At 39.3% G+C, this 17,333-nt stretch overlaps 2 protein-coding genes across 2 annotated transcripts in view; both read right to left on the bottom strand.

Annotated features, from left to right (window-relative positions):
- Nucleotides 1-1,814: 1,814 nt before the first annotated feature.
- chia.1 (chitinase, acidic.1) lies at nt 1,815-8,140 on the bottom strand. Its single transcript, XM_072665484.1, has 11 exons — nt 8,116-8,140; nt 7,586-7,615; nt 7,282-7,486; nt 5,747-5,803; nt 5,164-5,329; nt 4,885-5,009; nt 3,994-4,117; nt 3,537-3,719; nt 3,016-3,132; nt 2,759-2,885; nt 1,815-2,023 (listed from the first exon to the last, which is right to left on the bottom strand). The coding sequence occupies exons 1-11, from the start codon at nt 8,138-8,140 to the stop codon at nt 1,815-1,817; spliced, it is 1,368 nt and encodes a 455-aa protein (XP_072521585.1).
- A 3,642-nt stretch (nt 8,141-11,782) lies between these two features.
- Nucleotides 11,783-17,333, bottom strand: part of cntn2 (contactin 2) — a 50,213-nt gene continuing 44,662 nt past the window's right edge. Inside the window, exons 21-23 of the mRNA XM_072665775.1 lie at nt 16,628-16,740; nt 15,838-16,006; nt 11,783-15,522 (exon numbers count right to left, since the gene is read on the bottom strand). Coding sequence (XP_072521876.1) covers nt 15,410-15,522; nt 15,838-16,006; nt 16,628-16,740 — 395 coding nt within the window. The 3' untranslated portion in view covers nt 11,783-15,409. The remainder of the gene's footprint in view (nt 15,523-15,837; nt 16,007-16,627; nt 16,741-17,333) is intronic.

Raw genomic sequence — 17,333 nt, 5'->3', positions numbered from 1 at the left:
CCAATGACCAAAAAAATAAAAATGGTCTCTTGTAGTTGTAGGAATAAAACAGTTACCAGAATTCCCACAACATAAAAGCACTCTCATTACAGTGGCAATAAGGAGTGATGGTGAGGACCCCTGTCATCTAAGTGCTGCCAGAAGATGGCTGTAGTGAGACGGTGAAGACAAGCAGTCATGTTCAAGAAAAGCTTCCTTCTTATATCACTTTATGAGGGTATATTTTGTCACTTTTGTTCAAAAACTTTGTATCTCTTAAAAAAGTAGACTTTGAAGGCGAAGGAAAAAAAGATCTCTCTTGAGGGAAGTGAATGTAAAAAGTCATTTGGAGCATTTCCATTGGTCCAGTGTAAAAGGACAACTTCCAGTTTTAAAGGTTTTAATAAATGCACAAATGGAGACAGCCTTGCTGTGGTTCCTCCCTATACTTAAGCTGTGTACTCTTCTCTTAACCTGAGCACTAGCTACTATACTCAGTACTGCTCTCTACACCTTGTTTACATACGTGATGCTGCTTTAATACCACACTGGTCCACCTCAGCACACACTTCTGAACTCGCTGTTTTACTCTTCATTTCCACTCACAGCTCATCACTGCTGTCCAATGAAAACCATGTATTTGTCATGTATATATACATGGTTTGAGGCCTGTAGCTGCTTCTGTACACAGTGTAACTTATTCTGGATGAATGAACCAATAGAAATGCATTAAATTACTTGGAATGTCTTATGTTACACTGACGTTTGACTTTTTGACAATTAAAAGTTAAGAACATTTTGCCCTCTCCTGTAAAGCCACCATTTTGGACATAGATGGTTTTCATTGGACAGTGACGATTTATACTCCATTTTACTGTTACTACAGTAACTTAGTCTAGACCTTAATTACCCAGCCTTCATGCACACATTTGCACGTTTGTATATTTTTGTATTTATTGTATTTACTGTCTCTGCACCCTGTCTCGTGTTTTGTCTGTTGTCCTGCCTATTCTGTACCAAAGCCGTAGCCTAACAGCCCTGTATCAGTACAATGACTATAAAGTTGACTAATTGAATAATTTGGTACACCTTGTCGATATACAGATAGAGGCTCTAGCTCATCATATATAATGTGTGACACTCCTTTTTTAGCTCTTCATCAGTGGTCAGTTTCTCGTCTCAGGACCACTCCTGCCTGGATATTTATGGTTGGTGGATCACTTGCAACCCAGCAACCCTGCAGGGATAATGAGGCGTGTAAAACCCCAACAAGACTTGATGCACTTGTAACAACTCAACACCAACTAACTATGCTGGAGCAGCTGCTGTGCTGACAGTTTCAAATAAAAAGGCCAATGGATTTTGGTGAGTGCATCGTTTATAAACTGGCAACTTTTATATTTAAAGCTGTTTCCTGCTTTATTGAAAAAGATAAAAAAAAACAAACACATGATCTTTTTAATACATCACAGAATCCATATACAAATAATCTGAAAAAAAGAAATTCTGGTGTTTTTTTGTCGTTTAATGAAAATTAAAAATGAGTAATTCCAAATAAAACCAAAACTGTGAGTTGAGCTTTGAAAAGGGTAAAGTCTAAAGCAGTGCATTAACATCACTTTGGCAGTAAGACTGATGGAGAAAGTAATCCATGACTAAGTCAGTAAACTCAGTGTTGGAATTCAGACCAAATCTCCTTACATTTATATTCCAGTCTTCCAGTACAGCAGTGAAACGTATTCAGCAAGTGAAGTTCGACTGATTGACAGGCATGTTTAAAAAAAGAGAGAAGAATGTAATGATGTTAATGTAATGTTATGTAACATGGTCATCTCTTATGGCCAGTTGCAGCATTTACAGGCGTCGACGTACACCAGGCCTGGTTGGCACCGGTGCAGGTAGGTGTTTCCACGGAAGCACTGAAAGTAAGTGTTCTGGTCAGTGGGGTTAGGATACAGGCCGTCAGGTTTCCCGGAGCAGAAGGAGGCTAGGGGGTCTGCCGTAGTGGTGGGGGCGGGAGTAGTGGTTGGCTTGGGAGGGAAACCTACAAGTACAGGTCCACATGGTTACATCATGTGCTTAAAGTCCACCAATTCTTTAACATTGCATTAATGAAATGTTGGCTGTAAACACAGTCATTCAGAGAGGTTTGGTGTGAAATGCTTGATTCTAAGTAAAGTAGTTCCCTAAGAATCCAATTTACCACTGTTTTACCCTTACAAAACACTGCACGTACTGTAAATGCGTAAAAGGACGTGGCTTTGGACAGGTGGTTTGGTTCATTGGTGGTTTTGGACAGTAAAAAGGGCTATATTGCATTGTAGACTTCATGACTTCTGGTTCCTGTCACCACCACTGTAAAATCTGGTGTTGGTAAAGTTCTCTAACACTAAACTATTTACAGCAAAATGTTTTTTGTTACATTTCAACTACTGAATTATTTCAGAAATACTGAGAAAATGGTGGAATTTTCCTTTTTAGAACATAATTAACTATAGTCCTTAAATGAAAACTCTTTAGCACCCCCCTCTGGATACATCCTGCCAAAGCAACTGCTCTGATGTGATGTGAGCACATTATTTTGCAAAAATATCCAGATGTTTTTTTTTGTGATTAATCTGTCCAGCAGATTCATTTGAGCCTTTATGTGACATGGTTAAAGACTGGCCTGCTTTATTCAGAAGAAGGCCTTTATTTGAAACATCTGGTGTTGGTCAGGACTCAATAAACACCCCTGAACACTGTGTTGGTTAAAGTTGAGTTGGCATTGCTTATTTACCCAGGGAGTTGCGTAGATGGTTAACAAGAGGATAGTTTCCATGTGAGCAGAAGTATCCTCCGAAGTCATCCAGGTCAAGGGTCCATACTGATGCTCCACCCAGGTTCATGGAGGTGAGCCACTGAACCTAAGACAGCACAAGAATCAGACAAGGAGGATATTAATAGGTAAATATGACTAAAAAGCCCAGGAGAGAGACGATTACTGGATGTGTGGTATACTCTGCTCGAATTCTTGGCTCAAGTGATCTCATTTACCTTGGCAGCAAAGCTCTCTTGGTTATCGTAGCCAACCCAGGACTTTCCCTGAGTGGTGTAGGGGACACTCTGCTCGGTGATCCATTCCACTTTGCCTGCAGCCGCAATGGTGCAGATCTGTGGTGCAGACAATACTCCATTAATAGCAGCACTGTCATCATTACAGCTACGGCTTCCTAGATTTCCAAAGTATTTATAGAGAGACATTTTAATGGCTTAACCAAGTTAAGGCCAGAAATGGGAGATTTGGTTTCTATGGAAGTGCTTCAGAGTAAAATTAGGAGTAACTCATTCTAGTGTCCAAAGTTTTTACTACTACTGACCCACAGTAATAGATTCATAATTTATATTCCTTAGTCTAAAACAGGGCTGCCAAACTGTACAGTATTCTAAGTGCAAGTGTGGTGTGAGTGCATGTTATAAAGATAACACTTTTTAACACAAATTTGTGACATCGACCCTGTTAATGCCTGCTATTCCCTTTCAAGCTGTGGAGAACTGAGGTCCCTGTAGCCTCTCACCTCATAATAAGCCCAAAAGCCGGCTTCATGAGTGTAGGGTCCAGCATCGGCAGGACCGTTAGCAGGGGCGCCGAGGCCTGTGGCAGAGGTGGTAAGCTGGAAGGTGCGTCCATATGTGGGGAAACCCAGCAGCAGCCTCTCGGCTGGAGCTCCTTTACTGATCCAGTACAACACAGTGGCTTCCTGAGCAAAGAGAACAGAGAATTCAGAACCAAGGGTGTGAGACCTGGACCCGGCAAGCTGCCACTGTAACCCTCTCTGCTCCCTAGGTGCTGCAGCAATGGCTGCCCACCGCTCACTGTCCATTGTGTGTGTTTGCTCACTGGTGTGTGTGTGTGTGTGTTCACTGCACAGATGGGTTAAAGGCGGAGGCCTAATTCCATCTGTGTCCATCACTAATGGTGAATATGGTTGTTTTGTCTTGTGTCTTGTAGTGGATTGTTGGGTTTACACTTACTATGTTGTGGTAGACGTGGTTTCCACTGTCGTGGGAGCTCTTGAAGAGCGGGCTGTTGTGTCCTGTCACCTTCTCCCATGAGCCGTGGTAGTCATAGCTCATGATGCTGACGAAGTCGACTTCACTGCAATGACAAAAAATGCAGAAGTTTGCAAACATGCCTATGTGTTATTAGGGCTGCACAGTATTAGCACTAGTACGAGGAGTTTATAAGTAGTTGCCCACTGTCAACTAAATGCATCATCAAATACCCAGATATCTCAAATTCTCTTATTTGGGCTTAGAGTGGTCCAGCGGACTATGACCCGAGGATCACCCGGGTCATGCTGCCTGTCATCAGCAGCTGGAGCCTGAGAGAGCACAATTGGCCTTGTTGTTCTACGGGTGGCTAGATGGTGCTCTCTCCCCACATCATTTTGGTGTGATGCTGGCCGGCACAGGCGTCTGCTAGCCGATGCATCAGACTGGTGATGTTGCATCAGCAGCAGATCAAAAAGAGGTGGTGGCTGGTTGCGGAAGAAGAGGCATATGTCAACTGGGTCGGGTAATCTACAATTCACTGGCTAGCATCATGCTAAGTGATGGGGGGAGAGCGAGGGCCATCCTACCCATCCTGTGCTCTCATGGTGCTCGACCACAGGTGACTGCACCTCCCAATGATAGAACCAACACTTAGACAGTGTCGCCACTCAGAACTGCATCCATATGTTAAAATTCAGCTAAAATTCAGGTTGTCGGTGTTGTGTGGTGACTAATGGTAGTATTGGTTCTTCCACAGTGATGATGAATTTACACTGACATAAAAAAAAATAGAAGGTATAGAATTTAACGTGCAGACCTTACTTTCTTAATGCATTCGTGACTGAGCAGTCTCAGGAATCTCAGAAGTACCTTGTGATTTCAGGAACTTCGTAAGCAGCATCAATGGTGGGACTCAGGGCAGCCACTTTGGCAGAGAGCAGCAGTGGGGTCTTCTTGTTATCTTTGGCCTCCTGCTCAATGGCTCTCCTCAGTTCCTGCAAATTGTTCACCAAACCTCACTCTTCATATAGAAGCAGACTGTACCAAATAACACAGCAATAATAGCAGAACTGTATTATTCCCACATCCTCAAGAAACCCATTTGTGGAGCCACACTTCAGCCCGGTCATCCACACACGACCTGCTCACCTGAACCAGAAGAGTGAACCTCTGCTTGTCGTCGGCAGGGCTGCCATTCTGTCCGGGGAATTCCCAGGCCAGGTCCAGACCATCAAAGCCATGAGCCCGTAGGAAGAGCAGCGCAGAGCTGATGAAGGTCTGCCTCTTGGCTTGAGTGGACACCATATTAATAAACCTGAAGTGGACCAAAGGATCTTATTGAGATGTTTTCAGAGTTTGTTTTCAATGGACGATTCTTTAAAGGTAATAACACAATATTACACAAGCTTATTAACCCCCCGTTGTCTACAGTATACATACAGTATACAGGCCCACTCTTCACTCTGCCCTGCTCAGAACGAGAAGTGTGAGCAGCTACAGTGCAATGCATTGCTTCTGTGGTTCTGTAAAGGCTCTATATCGTGGCTCTATAGAGAACTATGGCAACTGAAACAAGCTCTTGAAGGATTCAGTGGAACATTTTCAGTACTATATATAGAATCACTCTTTCTGAGTGTAGACCCACACATCCTGGCCATTTATGAGCCTTAGTGTGGATGACGGACTTTGTGACCTTGCTGGTTTGCTACAGGCTCACAGGGGGGATACATACGGGCTCACGCCATTGACCCAGCCTCCAACGGACAGCAGTGTCTTCATGTCAGGGTTTCTGAAAAGAAGAGAACATGAATTTGAGCACAGAATTTAAGGTAAATATCAGAACTATTAGAGGAGAATTTCAAAACATAGTTAACAATTCAGGTTGGTTTGGTGCAACAGAATTCTCAGTTCTATGGAAACTTATATATATATATATATATACAGTGGTGGTGAATTAAACCAGATGTCTGAGAAAAGTTTAATGCTGCTAAAAGCTCATTCACATAAACTAACATTGTATATATACATATTCTTTTTGTTACATATATATATATACACAAAATGTTATATTTTGTATATATATATAAGTTATATATATTATATATTATTATGTATATTATTGCAAAATAAAAGTTGAAAAATGTAAATATATATTGTATTGCAATACAATGTAAGAGAAAATCAGAAATATATATTACTGTAAAATATTCATTATAAATATTTATATTAAAAATTTATATATATATATATATATATATATATATATATATATATACAGTATATGTATGTATGTATAATATTCACTCATAGTTGAATATTGGGATTATAGTAAATGCTAGGGACACTTTGTGAGCCTCTAACACTGCTGTTATTCAAAATAAAATCCTACATAAGAAAAGCTGAGCTGTAGAGCACACATTTCTAAATCCCAAGACTGGTTTATAAGTCACATTGTCACATTGCTAAAAGCAAAGCTATACTATGCTATGATCCATCACGGTGACGTAAACAACCAATCAGAGCAGAGCTAATCAAATTATTCACAAGCCCATAATAAAAAAGGCCCCAATCAAAGTCACATATAACTCTTAAAGCACAAACAATTCAGACTAAATGCATCATAGGGCTCCTTTAAAGCAACAGTTCCCAGAATGATTACTTTTTCCTCTTTACCAACATCAAATATACAACTAAGAAGACTAATGTAGGCCGAACTGTGAACCTGTGAGCCCTGGTTCCCACCACCAACTTAAACTGTGAACCACTTCATTCCAAACCTTTCAGATTTTGTTTAAATTTCAGTACTCAGTACTCAGTATTCAGTACTCAGTATTCAGTACTCAGTACTCAGTACTCAATATTCAGTACTCAGTATTCAGTACTTAGTATTCAGTATTCAGTACTCAGTACTCAGTATTCAGTACTCTGTACTCAGTATTCAGTACTCAGTATTCAGTACTCAGTATTCAGTATTCAGTATTCAGTACTTAGTATTCAGTATTCAGTACTCAGTACTCAGTATTCAGTACTCTGTACTCAGTATTCAGAACTCTGTACTCAATATTCAGTACTCAGTATTCAGTACTTAGTATTCAGTATTCAGTACTCAGTACTCAGTATTCAGTACTCTGTACTCAGTATTCAGTACTCTGTACTCAGTATTCAGTATTCAGTACTCTGTACTCAGTATTCAGTATTCAGTACTCTGTACTCAGTATTCAGTATTCAGTACTCAGTATTCAGTATTCAGTACTCAGTCTCACTCACACATTCTTCAGGCTGTTCAGTGTCTTGTACATGGTCTCGTCGTTCCATTCTATGGTTATAATCTGCTGGTTGTTGTCAATGGTGGCCAGTGCATAGATGACATGTGTGCAGAGGAAGGGGTCAACATTGTCTGGTGTGAAACGTCCATTGCCAGGCCTGTACTGGGACCAGTTGCTGAAGTAGCACACCAGCTTGGTCGAGGTGACTACAACGGGAATGGTTATAGTCATTAGGTGGAAAAGCTTGAATCATGGCTAATACAGTTGCTAGGGTGTCATTATTTACATAAACCATAGAAAGTTACCTATCTGAAGAGACAGGAGGAGTCCCAGTCCTGAAAAGGATAAAACACAGGAGTTAATGGGAGGAGGCAGTTCTGTACTTTAGGGTAAAGCAGAGCAGCTGTAGTAAACGTAAGGAGGTCATAAAGATTAGATATACCTGCTATGAGAGTTTTTTAAACAAATATATATATATATATATATATACACACACACAAAAAAATGTTTAGTTATATTATTGTAAAATAAAAGTTGTAAAATTAAAAAAAATGTCAAATTAATGTTTTACAATAATCCATATAAAAAATATATATTATGAAACAATATATTATATATATATATTATAAACAATATATTATTATAAAATATGAATAATAAATATTTTTCATTAAATTCAATTTATAATTGAAACTATATTTGATATATATGCATAAGAAAAAACATAAGAAAAGCTGAGCTGTAGAGCACGGATTTCTAAATTTTTCTAAAATAAAACCCAAAACTGGATTATAAGTATTCCCTCTTTTAGAGATGAAAGAGAGATGAGATATACCTGCTATGAGAGTTAATTTTGACATTGTGGTTTTGAAGCAGTCCAGCAGTTTCAGAAATACACCTAGAGACAAACAGATCCAAAAGTTAGTTAATACAGTACAGAGAAAGATATTATTATTATTATTATTATTATTACTACTACTACTAATAATAATAATAATGAGTGTATTATGGTATGTAATAATAAGCAGTAGGTGGGTAATAACTAGTTCCACTTAGTGAGTCAGAGGCACTTATTCATAATAGATTATTCATATAGATACACATTATTGGTTATTAATGTCATGTCATTCTGTTACTCCACTGACAGCATCTGTACTGCTTTCTCATTGGTCAGTTCCTGTGCCAGTAAGTTGCATTGTTACTCAGTAACTGAAAAAGTACCTATAAAACTAATAAAACTTATTTACACTGGCAGTCTCATTATATTAAGACAAACATGACCAGTGTAAATCATCTCTGTCACGCAAAAACCTTGTATCTCCAAAATGTCTATTTTATAGAATAGGAAAAAAGTCATCCCTAACTTTCAATGGAAGCCAATGTAAACATCACGGTGGAGCATTTCTATTGGTCCGTTCATCATGCAATTCTGATACAGTATAAAGACAAACTGGCAGATTTCAGAAAAGTGAAAAATGACTAAAATGGAGATACCAAACAAAGGATTTCGCAGAACAGAGACAAAATGTAAGCTTATGATAAATAAAGCACAGCTGCTGTTTCATCACTCACAAAGATAAAAGCAACTCAACAGGAAACGCTCATCTGTTTATCCTCTATAAAGTTAGCTAGTAAGATTAGCATTCTTTCTCTAAAACACTGTAGAATTAGTGAAATAGTTCAGTGTTGTTTACCTGTCTCATTCCCAGACAACCCTCTGAGGTAACTCCAGCACGTCCAGGCTCATTTATACTTCACTAATATTAATAGGTGGCAAAGTACAGGTGATAAGTCATGTTTGAGGTCTAATCGGGGAGTGCTGAAATCGTCTAATCGGGGAAATACGCTGATAACTGATGGATTTAAAAGAAAGATTTATGGCACGCATTATTGTCCCGTCTTACGGTAAGCTTGCATAAATCATCCTCAGCCAGTCCCCCGAATGCAGGAGTCTTCAGATGACAGTCTTATCATTCACTCATTCAGTCATAAAGTATTCTATTATATTCGCTGTTCAAAAAAAATAGAATGAAATGGCCCTCTCATTTAAAATCCCCTCAGACACTGTCAGTCTGGGACACAGGCCCTGCAGTGCCTTGTGTTCGACGTGTAGAGAATGAAGACTGTGACTGAGTGTTAGAGGAAGCTTTTTGTAACCAAACTCGTGTAGGATTGAAACTTTAGTGGATAAAAATGGCTCCAGTTTGTTTGTGGGAACAGAGGGCCGACCGTAGGTACAGGCTGTTTTCAACATCATAGACAACTCAGTACATGACCTTAGTGACCCCTTAATGACCTGAGGGAGCGAGTTTTAGAGCTGAAGGCTTCTTGCTGACATCATCAGTGTCTGTAGACAGTAGGATTATGATCATACACTGTAGTAAATCATAATGTGTTTAACCCCTTAACTCTCCAAGGCTTATCCCACTCTGAGGTGTAAGACTCCGTCACTACAGCGGCGTCTGAAGTGTGTAATAACGCTCTCGGCCCGCTTAAACGATTAAGAAAGACAGCAAATCTAAACTATGAGCCAATCGGTTTCATTGGTTCCACTTTCTTTGGGTCTTGTTTTCCAGGGTGATAAGTTTTTAAGAGTGAGGATTATGAACACAGGATGGCTATTTTTAAGACAGTAGCTATTTATAGGGAGGCACAGCTCCAGGGGCCTGGGGTTGTTGGTTCACTCCTCGCTCGGGACTCTGTCTGTATGGTTATGCTAAACTGGCCGTAGGTGTGAACAGGTTTGTGATATCCTGTAATGGACTACTGCCCTGTCCAGGGAGTATTCCTGCCTTTTGCCCAATAATTCCAGGTAGGCTCAGGACCCACCGTGACCCTGACCAGGATAAAGGGAAAAAAGCTGGATGGACTAAATATAGTTATTATGTTAAAGTGATTTAAATAAATTCTAAAATTAACCTTGTGTTCTGTTTCCAAACTTTTTAACAGCTTAAAAAACACTTAAAGATTTATTAGCTTGATGCTAAGTTTCATGAAATCTGCTTATAATCATCATTTTAAATTCAGAACAGATAAATATCTACATAGGCTCAACAACCAACAAAAGAAATGTTCATTAATTCTGCATAATTTATTATTTATTCTGTGTGTCTGGGGCCCATCTGGAATCACTAGGCGCAAGGCAGGAATACCCTTTGGACAAAACGCCAGTTGCAGGATACCACACACACACACACACACACACACACTTAGGGGTAGTTTGTACATACAAGGCTTGTTTAGTAAATAAGTAACTTTTAGGGGCTATTTTAGTATATAAGTTCCTTATTAAGGGTTAGTTTTAGTAAGTACCTTTTTTAGGGCTAGTTTAGTGAGTGAGTACCTTTATAGGGCATATTTAGTAAGTACATATTTAGGTTAGTATCTTTTTAGTGGTTATTTTAGTAAATAAATTGTAATAATAAATAAAATTCTATATATTCTAATAATAATAAATTCTATTTTAGAAAACAAGGACCCTAATAAAGGCTACTTCAGTAAGTAAGTATCTCTTTAGGGGAGGTAGGAGGAGAATTATGCCTTCATAATTCAATAGTTTTAGTGGTTGAAAAGCATCATTGAGAGCAGACTGATGTGAACAGGTTTGCTGAGCAGTTCTGTTCTGTGGCTTCTTTAATATACATGTATAGAAATAAATGTATTTTAAAACGTTTTAGACTAAAACTAAAAACTACCATCATTTGAGAGGCAGGAAGAATCACACTGGGGCAACTGCCACTGTCCTAGGATCTTCCAAAAGACTGAAAAACATCTCAGTGTTGTCAAAGCTCAAAGCCTGCCAGTTACTCCAGTATATTCTTGAGGGTATTTTAAGGCCTGGTGTGTCAGGCTTCTGCAGGTCTGTCTCAGGCTGCACTAATGGAATGCAGCCCACCTTCCCATGCAGTAACAGCAGCTTTACAGAGCCTATTACTCTATAAGGTACCATACAACTGTAAAGACTTCATCAACAGCAACGGCTGTTCATGACTTCAGAACATGGTAAAACTTGTTGTTAGTGGTGGATCTAAATCAATAACAGCTTTTATTAAACTATAGATAAATTCTTGAAATTATTTGCTAGATAAACAACACACTCTGTATAACCTGAGTAAAAATTTGATTCTTTGAGATTTACCTGGGAAATTGTTCTTTGCCGTTTCAGTTCACCTCCCCTAACTGTTCATATGGGCTTAACTTTACAGTAAATGGACAATACTCTCAATTTTCCCCCCAATTTTCTCTTGTTGATAGTGCTTAATATATATATATATATATATATATATATATATATATATATATATATATATATATATATATATATACATACATACACACACACACATATTTCTCCCCTTTTGCCATGTAGTATCTCCACCTTGTGGCCAGCCCTTGTCCTAAGACCGTGTCAGGCTTCAGTAATGTATTCCTGTGAGTGGATGTGGATGTGCAAGGCTCCTTTATGCAGTAAACACAACAAAAACAAATGATAAACAGACAGCTTTTTTTCAAATACAATCAAAAGGTGTTTATTGAAGAATATTTACAAGTTCCATTTGGCAGGCTCATTCAGTTCACATTGGGCAGGCTCGACCGGACAGTGACCCAACCCAGAGACGACCCAACCTACACTCAAGAAGGTGGCGCTGAACCGACCCGTCGAAAGACTCCCGACACACACACCGTTCCTCTGAAAAAATGACACATTTGTGGAAGCTGCCCCTTTGAAGTGATCTGTGATCTGATGGAGTTGTATACTGGCATGTATGAGTGCATAAAGCTGATCCTGGATCAGTGATAAAGGTTCAGCTTCTGTGTAATGTTATGGCAATACAAAAGAATTAGGCTTATTGAACTCAGTGGGCTTTGGTTATACCAGAACCATCACACATGGTTTTACAGAAGTCGCCCTGTAGTACTGCAGAGGGTTTCTCATGAACAGTAAAGCCAGGCACACACTGCGGGAGTTTACAGGTCTTTGGTGACTCCGCCTGCACCTTTAAATAGTGTGCAGATTAAAGCCTATGACTTACGGACTCGTGCTGTACGACCCCTTTGACATGTGATGGTGTGGGTGCTGTCATTTCCAGCTAAACACAGCAGAGTCGGCGTACATACCTTTTGTCTACACTGTAAAAAGAATCAGGTCAACCTAAAATAATAAAATATTTTTAGAGTTAACTCAACAGGTGGGAGTTAACAGACAGTAAACTGAGGGGGAGGAGCCATGGATCAAGAATTGTACACATTATTGAATTATTTTTTTCAGCTGCAGCTCATTTGCTAATGTTTCTGAGGCTCATCTCGATATGATATGTGTTGATTAAACTGAGATGCAGAACTAAAAAATGTGAGTTTTGACTAAACTAATTTGAGTTACCAAAAAACCCCTCTGTAATCAGATACTGTCTCATTTTAAGTCGGTCTGAGTTTACATATTTAACAGCGATCTCCAGCTGAGTAGGAGCAGTGGTTGTGTTTGTGTTAAAACTGTTCAAACTGGGCCTGAAATCGCAGTGTATGCCTGGTTTACCAGTTAACAGATGTAGAATCCATGTGGAGCAGTACAGAGTGAAGAGTATACAAAACATGACAGTGAAGTGCGGAGTACTGTTGCAGCAGAAGTGCAGTAAAGAGTCATTATCCAGATGGAAGAAGGTATAGGAGGTCTTGAGATGAATGGCCATGGAGGATAATAAGACAATAAATGAACTAACTGACAAAATTCTAACAAACGCAGTGAGCAGAAGCAACCGTGCCACAATACAGAGACGTGCCTTCAGTGTGTTTCTAGACTGAACTGATGGTGGAAAAGTGGAAAATGTATCAATGCAAGTGGTCAAATTCTACAACGCTGCTGACCTGCTAACAGATAATGCTCTTCTACATCACAACTAATCATCTGTGGCTAAAGCTTTCCTAAATTCTTTGATTACGGGGGAGTTGTGGTTCACAGGTAACAGGTAAGATGACTGTATCGGTAATGCCGTGTTTGAACACATAACACTGGAGAAACTAGATATTAAAAAAAACAAAAAACAATACTGTGTGTTTGTGTGTGTGAAGCACACAGCTTTGGCCGTCCTGTTCCTTCAAGTTTTAGACGGCAAAATTCCCAATTTGAATTTGATTAAAAATACCCTGTATTTATGCAGAGATACAATACAAATACAAAACGTCCCACATTGATTGAAATGTGTTCATCAATTCCACATTAATGTCATACATCAATCCCTCAAGACTGCCAGTCCCACATTATATTTGTATATTTGTCTGTAATCTGTGTAATTATAAATGAACAAAATCCATGCAATTACAGTGTAACTACTGACGATTGGTCTGTTGTTACAGATTCAGTACAGTAGGACAGCTTATATGAATACACGTATATCAACTTTAGTGTGTATTAAAGCAGCATTATGCAACAATTGGTAAATTTGGCTCTTCCTACAGGTGTGGAGTGTATTTCCCCCTTTACTACTGTACCCCAGCTGTAACGCTGTGCAGATCACTGGTTGTTAGCTTGTAGTTGCTTGGATTGTTAAGGTGTAGACCATACTATTCTATACAGCAGATACACTTATTATTAGAGACACTTAATATGATGTTGGAGCAGTTTGTCTATGTTCACTTACTGTTGGCAATAACTGTGTTTATATTTTCTTCATTTGACAAGAAGAAAGGTGTGGCGCTTAGTCCTGACAAATGTGGTCTTAATGACAGTAATGATTATTGTATTACATCAAATTACTTTTCTTTTAGTGCTGAAACAGGATAAAGAACGCTTTAACAGATTTAGCTGGTAAAATTCATCGTCTAAACAGAGGTGTGAACTCTGAGAACCGTCACCAGCCAAAATCTTTCTTGTGTCTTTGTTCTGTTCATCCAAAACGCAACTGGACACTGACAACACTGCTGAAAAGTCCAATGGAAATGATACCTATACCTGCCTAAATCACGCAGTGCCCTTAATTCTAGTGTTCCACATGCGGATAAACAACGAGTGGCACTGTGTTCGTGAATCTTTGACCCGCCTAGGCTCAATGCGTGTTGGACTCAATACTGCACAAACAAGAGAGGAAAAACAGCGCCATAAACGTCTTTAAAAAGTCTGGGTGGGATGGGAAAGCAGATGCACTGTAACCCACTGCACTGTGTCTTCCTCTCTGACCCCAGGATTTGTGGTGAAACGGTAAATGCATGGTAAATGATCAACAGGACGCTTTTACATAACATGGAAAGTAAAGTCGTAATAATGGTGAGATAACACACAAAGAAAGTCACAGATACTGAACCCTGATAAATGAAGATAACTTTGAAAGCTGTACCTCCCGCACTATCAGACATTAATAATCAACTTTTGTATCCCTAAGGTGTCCATGGCAACTGTTATTTCCAAATACATACTTACATAAACACACACACACACACTCACGCAGGCGATGCCGTTGGGTTTGGGTTTTACAACATTTCAGAAGTCGACACAGACACAAAACACTGTAAACAAATAACTATTTTAGCAAAATAATAAAAAGGTAAACTTTCATTTGGATCCTCGTTTGAATTCATTTCAATTCGACCCTCATGCTGCTTTACAGAAGCAACAACTTATAAAAAAAAGAGGACTTTTATCTTTTTCTACTACGTTAGTGTGGTACAGGAATACCACCATTAAAGTATCCCAGCACTGTATGTACATCTACAGAACAAACAGAGTACAGTGAGATATTGACCGTATCAGACCTGGTAGAGTCTGCACGCCTGTTCGGAGTTGAAATCATGGTTGAATTTGAGAACTCGGTACCAAATTTACGAAAAATCACTACCCATTTCCAATTAACCAAGAAATGAGCTGATTTTCCAATAAGGCGAGGTTTTTACAACACAATCACATAGTCAGCCCTCCTTACATCCCACAATGACCAGTAGTCCTTGTTAAAAAATGTCTTTTTTTATACAAAAGAATAAAACAACTATCATTCACTGTCCTTATTACCAAAATCCCAGCTACTCAACCACCCCGACCTTCCCAATCAAGGACCCCGATGCCCAAAGTCCCGCCCCTCCTGGAGAGTAATCAGCCAATATCTGTGGGGTATTAGTGGCAAACAGACCTTTACATTGGCTCATCACAGTAACAACAAGCCAAATACAGTGAGGACCGCCGCGGCCGACAGCAGGGCCGATGAGCAGGAGGGGTTGGAAACGCCTGCACTGTTTTTCTGGACCATCATTCCAGTTCCTGTGGAGCAAACAAGATACTGTCACTGCTCTTATCACCACTTTCTACTCATGCAGCACGTACAAAAACAAACGACAGTCTGTCACTGTTGATTATAGCAGTGCCTATAATAAAACCAAAAGTAAAGGGGTGATTATATAAACACTGTTAGTTTAAAAATGTACCATTCACTCTCCAGTCCTTACTAGAGACAAGCTAGCATGAATTCCTGGGCTGATTCAATGAACTGGTGATTAATATTAATAATATATATTTTAAAGTCTTTCTCCTCATCATATTTATTCATGATTTTCCTCACTGTGATCATTAACATACCTGAATCTCGAGATACTATGATCTCATGAGCTGCTCCGTCACCTCCTTCTCCCCAAGAGCGGATCTCTAGAACCACGTAGCCGTTGTCTTTGGGCAGAGGGAGGTTGACTGATGTCTTGCCTTTGTCCAGAACCTTTAGAGCTGACTGCCCCTCATGCTTGTACAGGACCTAGAACAACATTGGCAAAGCAGAACTCACACACTCGGCTCTAGACTATTACTCGGCTATTAGACTAACCAGAAGAAATGTCTGTCAGTGGCAGTGTTTTCTGTCAACACTCCTGAGACGATACGGCTTATTTGTGTTTGTTCAATTCACTGCGTCTGATAAGGATCAATCACTAAAAGGGGCAAATGACATGCTCTGACAGGTATTCCACAGAAGAAGATTAAAGATGGCACTGAGCATAAAATAAGCAAGATGGATAGTTATGCCCCACCAAGCCTCCATCTGCAAAGCTTTGAAGGCTGTTTACTTTTCAGTGATCTGTCATCAAAGACGGATTGAGGTTGTGAGTCGTTTTTTTTATGGACGATGTCACAAGGCACATGTCTCCTCAATATCAGAGAGATCAAATGAAACTGGCCATCTGGTAAAATATGCCTCATATACATGACATAAAGGATTCAGATACTTGGCTAAAGGGAGCCTAGTCAAAAGAAGTGACAGCAGATGCTAATAATCTACTACAAGCAGAGATTTATGATACAACATATGATCCAATCTGCACAAAACGCAAGGAGACATCTATAGAATCTATTGTATCACGTATCACTGAGTGTCACTTACTTTGTAGCCCTGCACTGTAGACTCATTGTCCATAGATTTAACATGATCCCACCTCACTGTTACCCAAGAACCATCCGTCTTCCATGAAACGTTCGCCGGAGGTCGGTTAGGGGCTGTAAATGAAAAGACATGGAAAGTAAACCAACCAAAATATATTTTTTACACTGTTCCCAAACACATTTTCAAAAATGTAGGTAAAGTAGGTGCACTAAAGTAAACTTCCAATAGTAAGTTAACAGAAGTTAAAAGAAGCTTTGAGTTAGTTTGAGTTGAGTTAGCTAGTTTACTAACATTTCTAGGCAATACACCATCGTAACAGTGAAATCTTGGCCACTATTTATATAGATTTTTATATTTGTACACATTTTCTAATGCGCATTAATTACATCAATCAAAGTCAACACCTTAATAATGCAATAATGCGTATGCAACAATAATTAATGTCTCTAATTATGTTCATATTGCTACTTTCCTAGCTTAACCTTTCAAACCATCAGTATCTCCAGCTGCTCACATGCTGCATAGAATCCTTGGCTGAATCTCAAACGGCTTCTTCCCTATATAGGGCACCTTGCAAGTCATGACAATGGCTTCTACACTCAAGTACTGCATTATATGTCCAATAGAAATCCATTTACACTCAGTTATGGGTTTTACAACTCTCTGATCAACATTTAGTGTAAAATATGGCTGTAAAACACAAAGG

The sequence above is a fragment of the Salminus brasiliensis genome, chromosome 21 (assembly GCF_030463535.1).
Source record: "Salminus brasiliensis chromosome 21, fSalBra1.hap2, whole genome shotgun sequence".
Taxonomy (NCBI): domain Eukaryota; kingdom Metazoa; phylum Chordata; class Actinopteri; order Characiformes; family Bryconidae; genus Salminus; species Salminus brasiliensis.
Note: the sequence above shows the minus strand (reverse complement) of the source record. Positions and strands in the feature narration are given on the sequence as shown.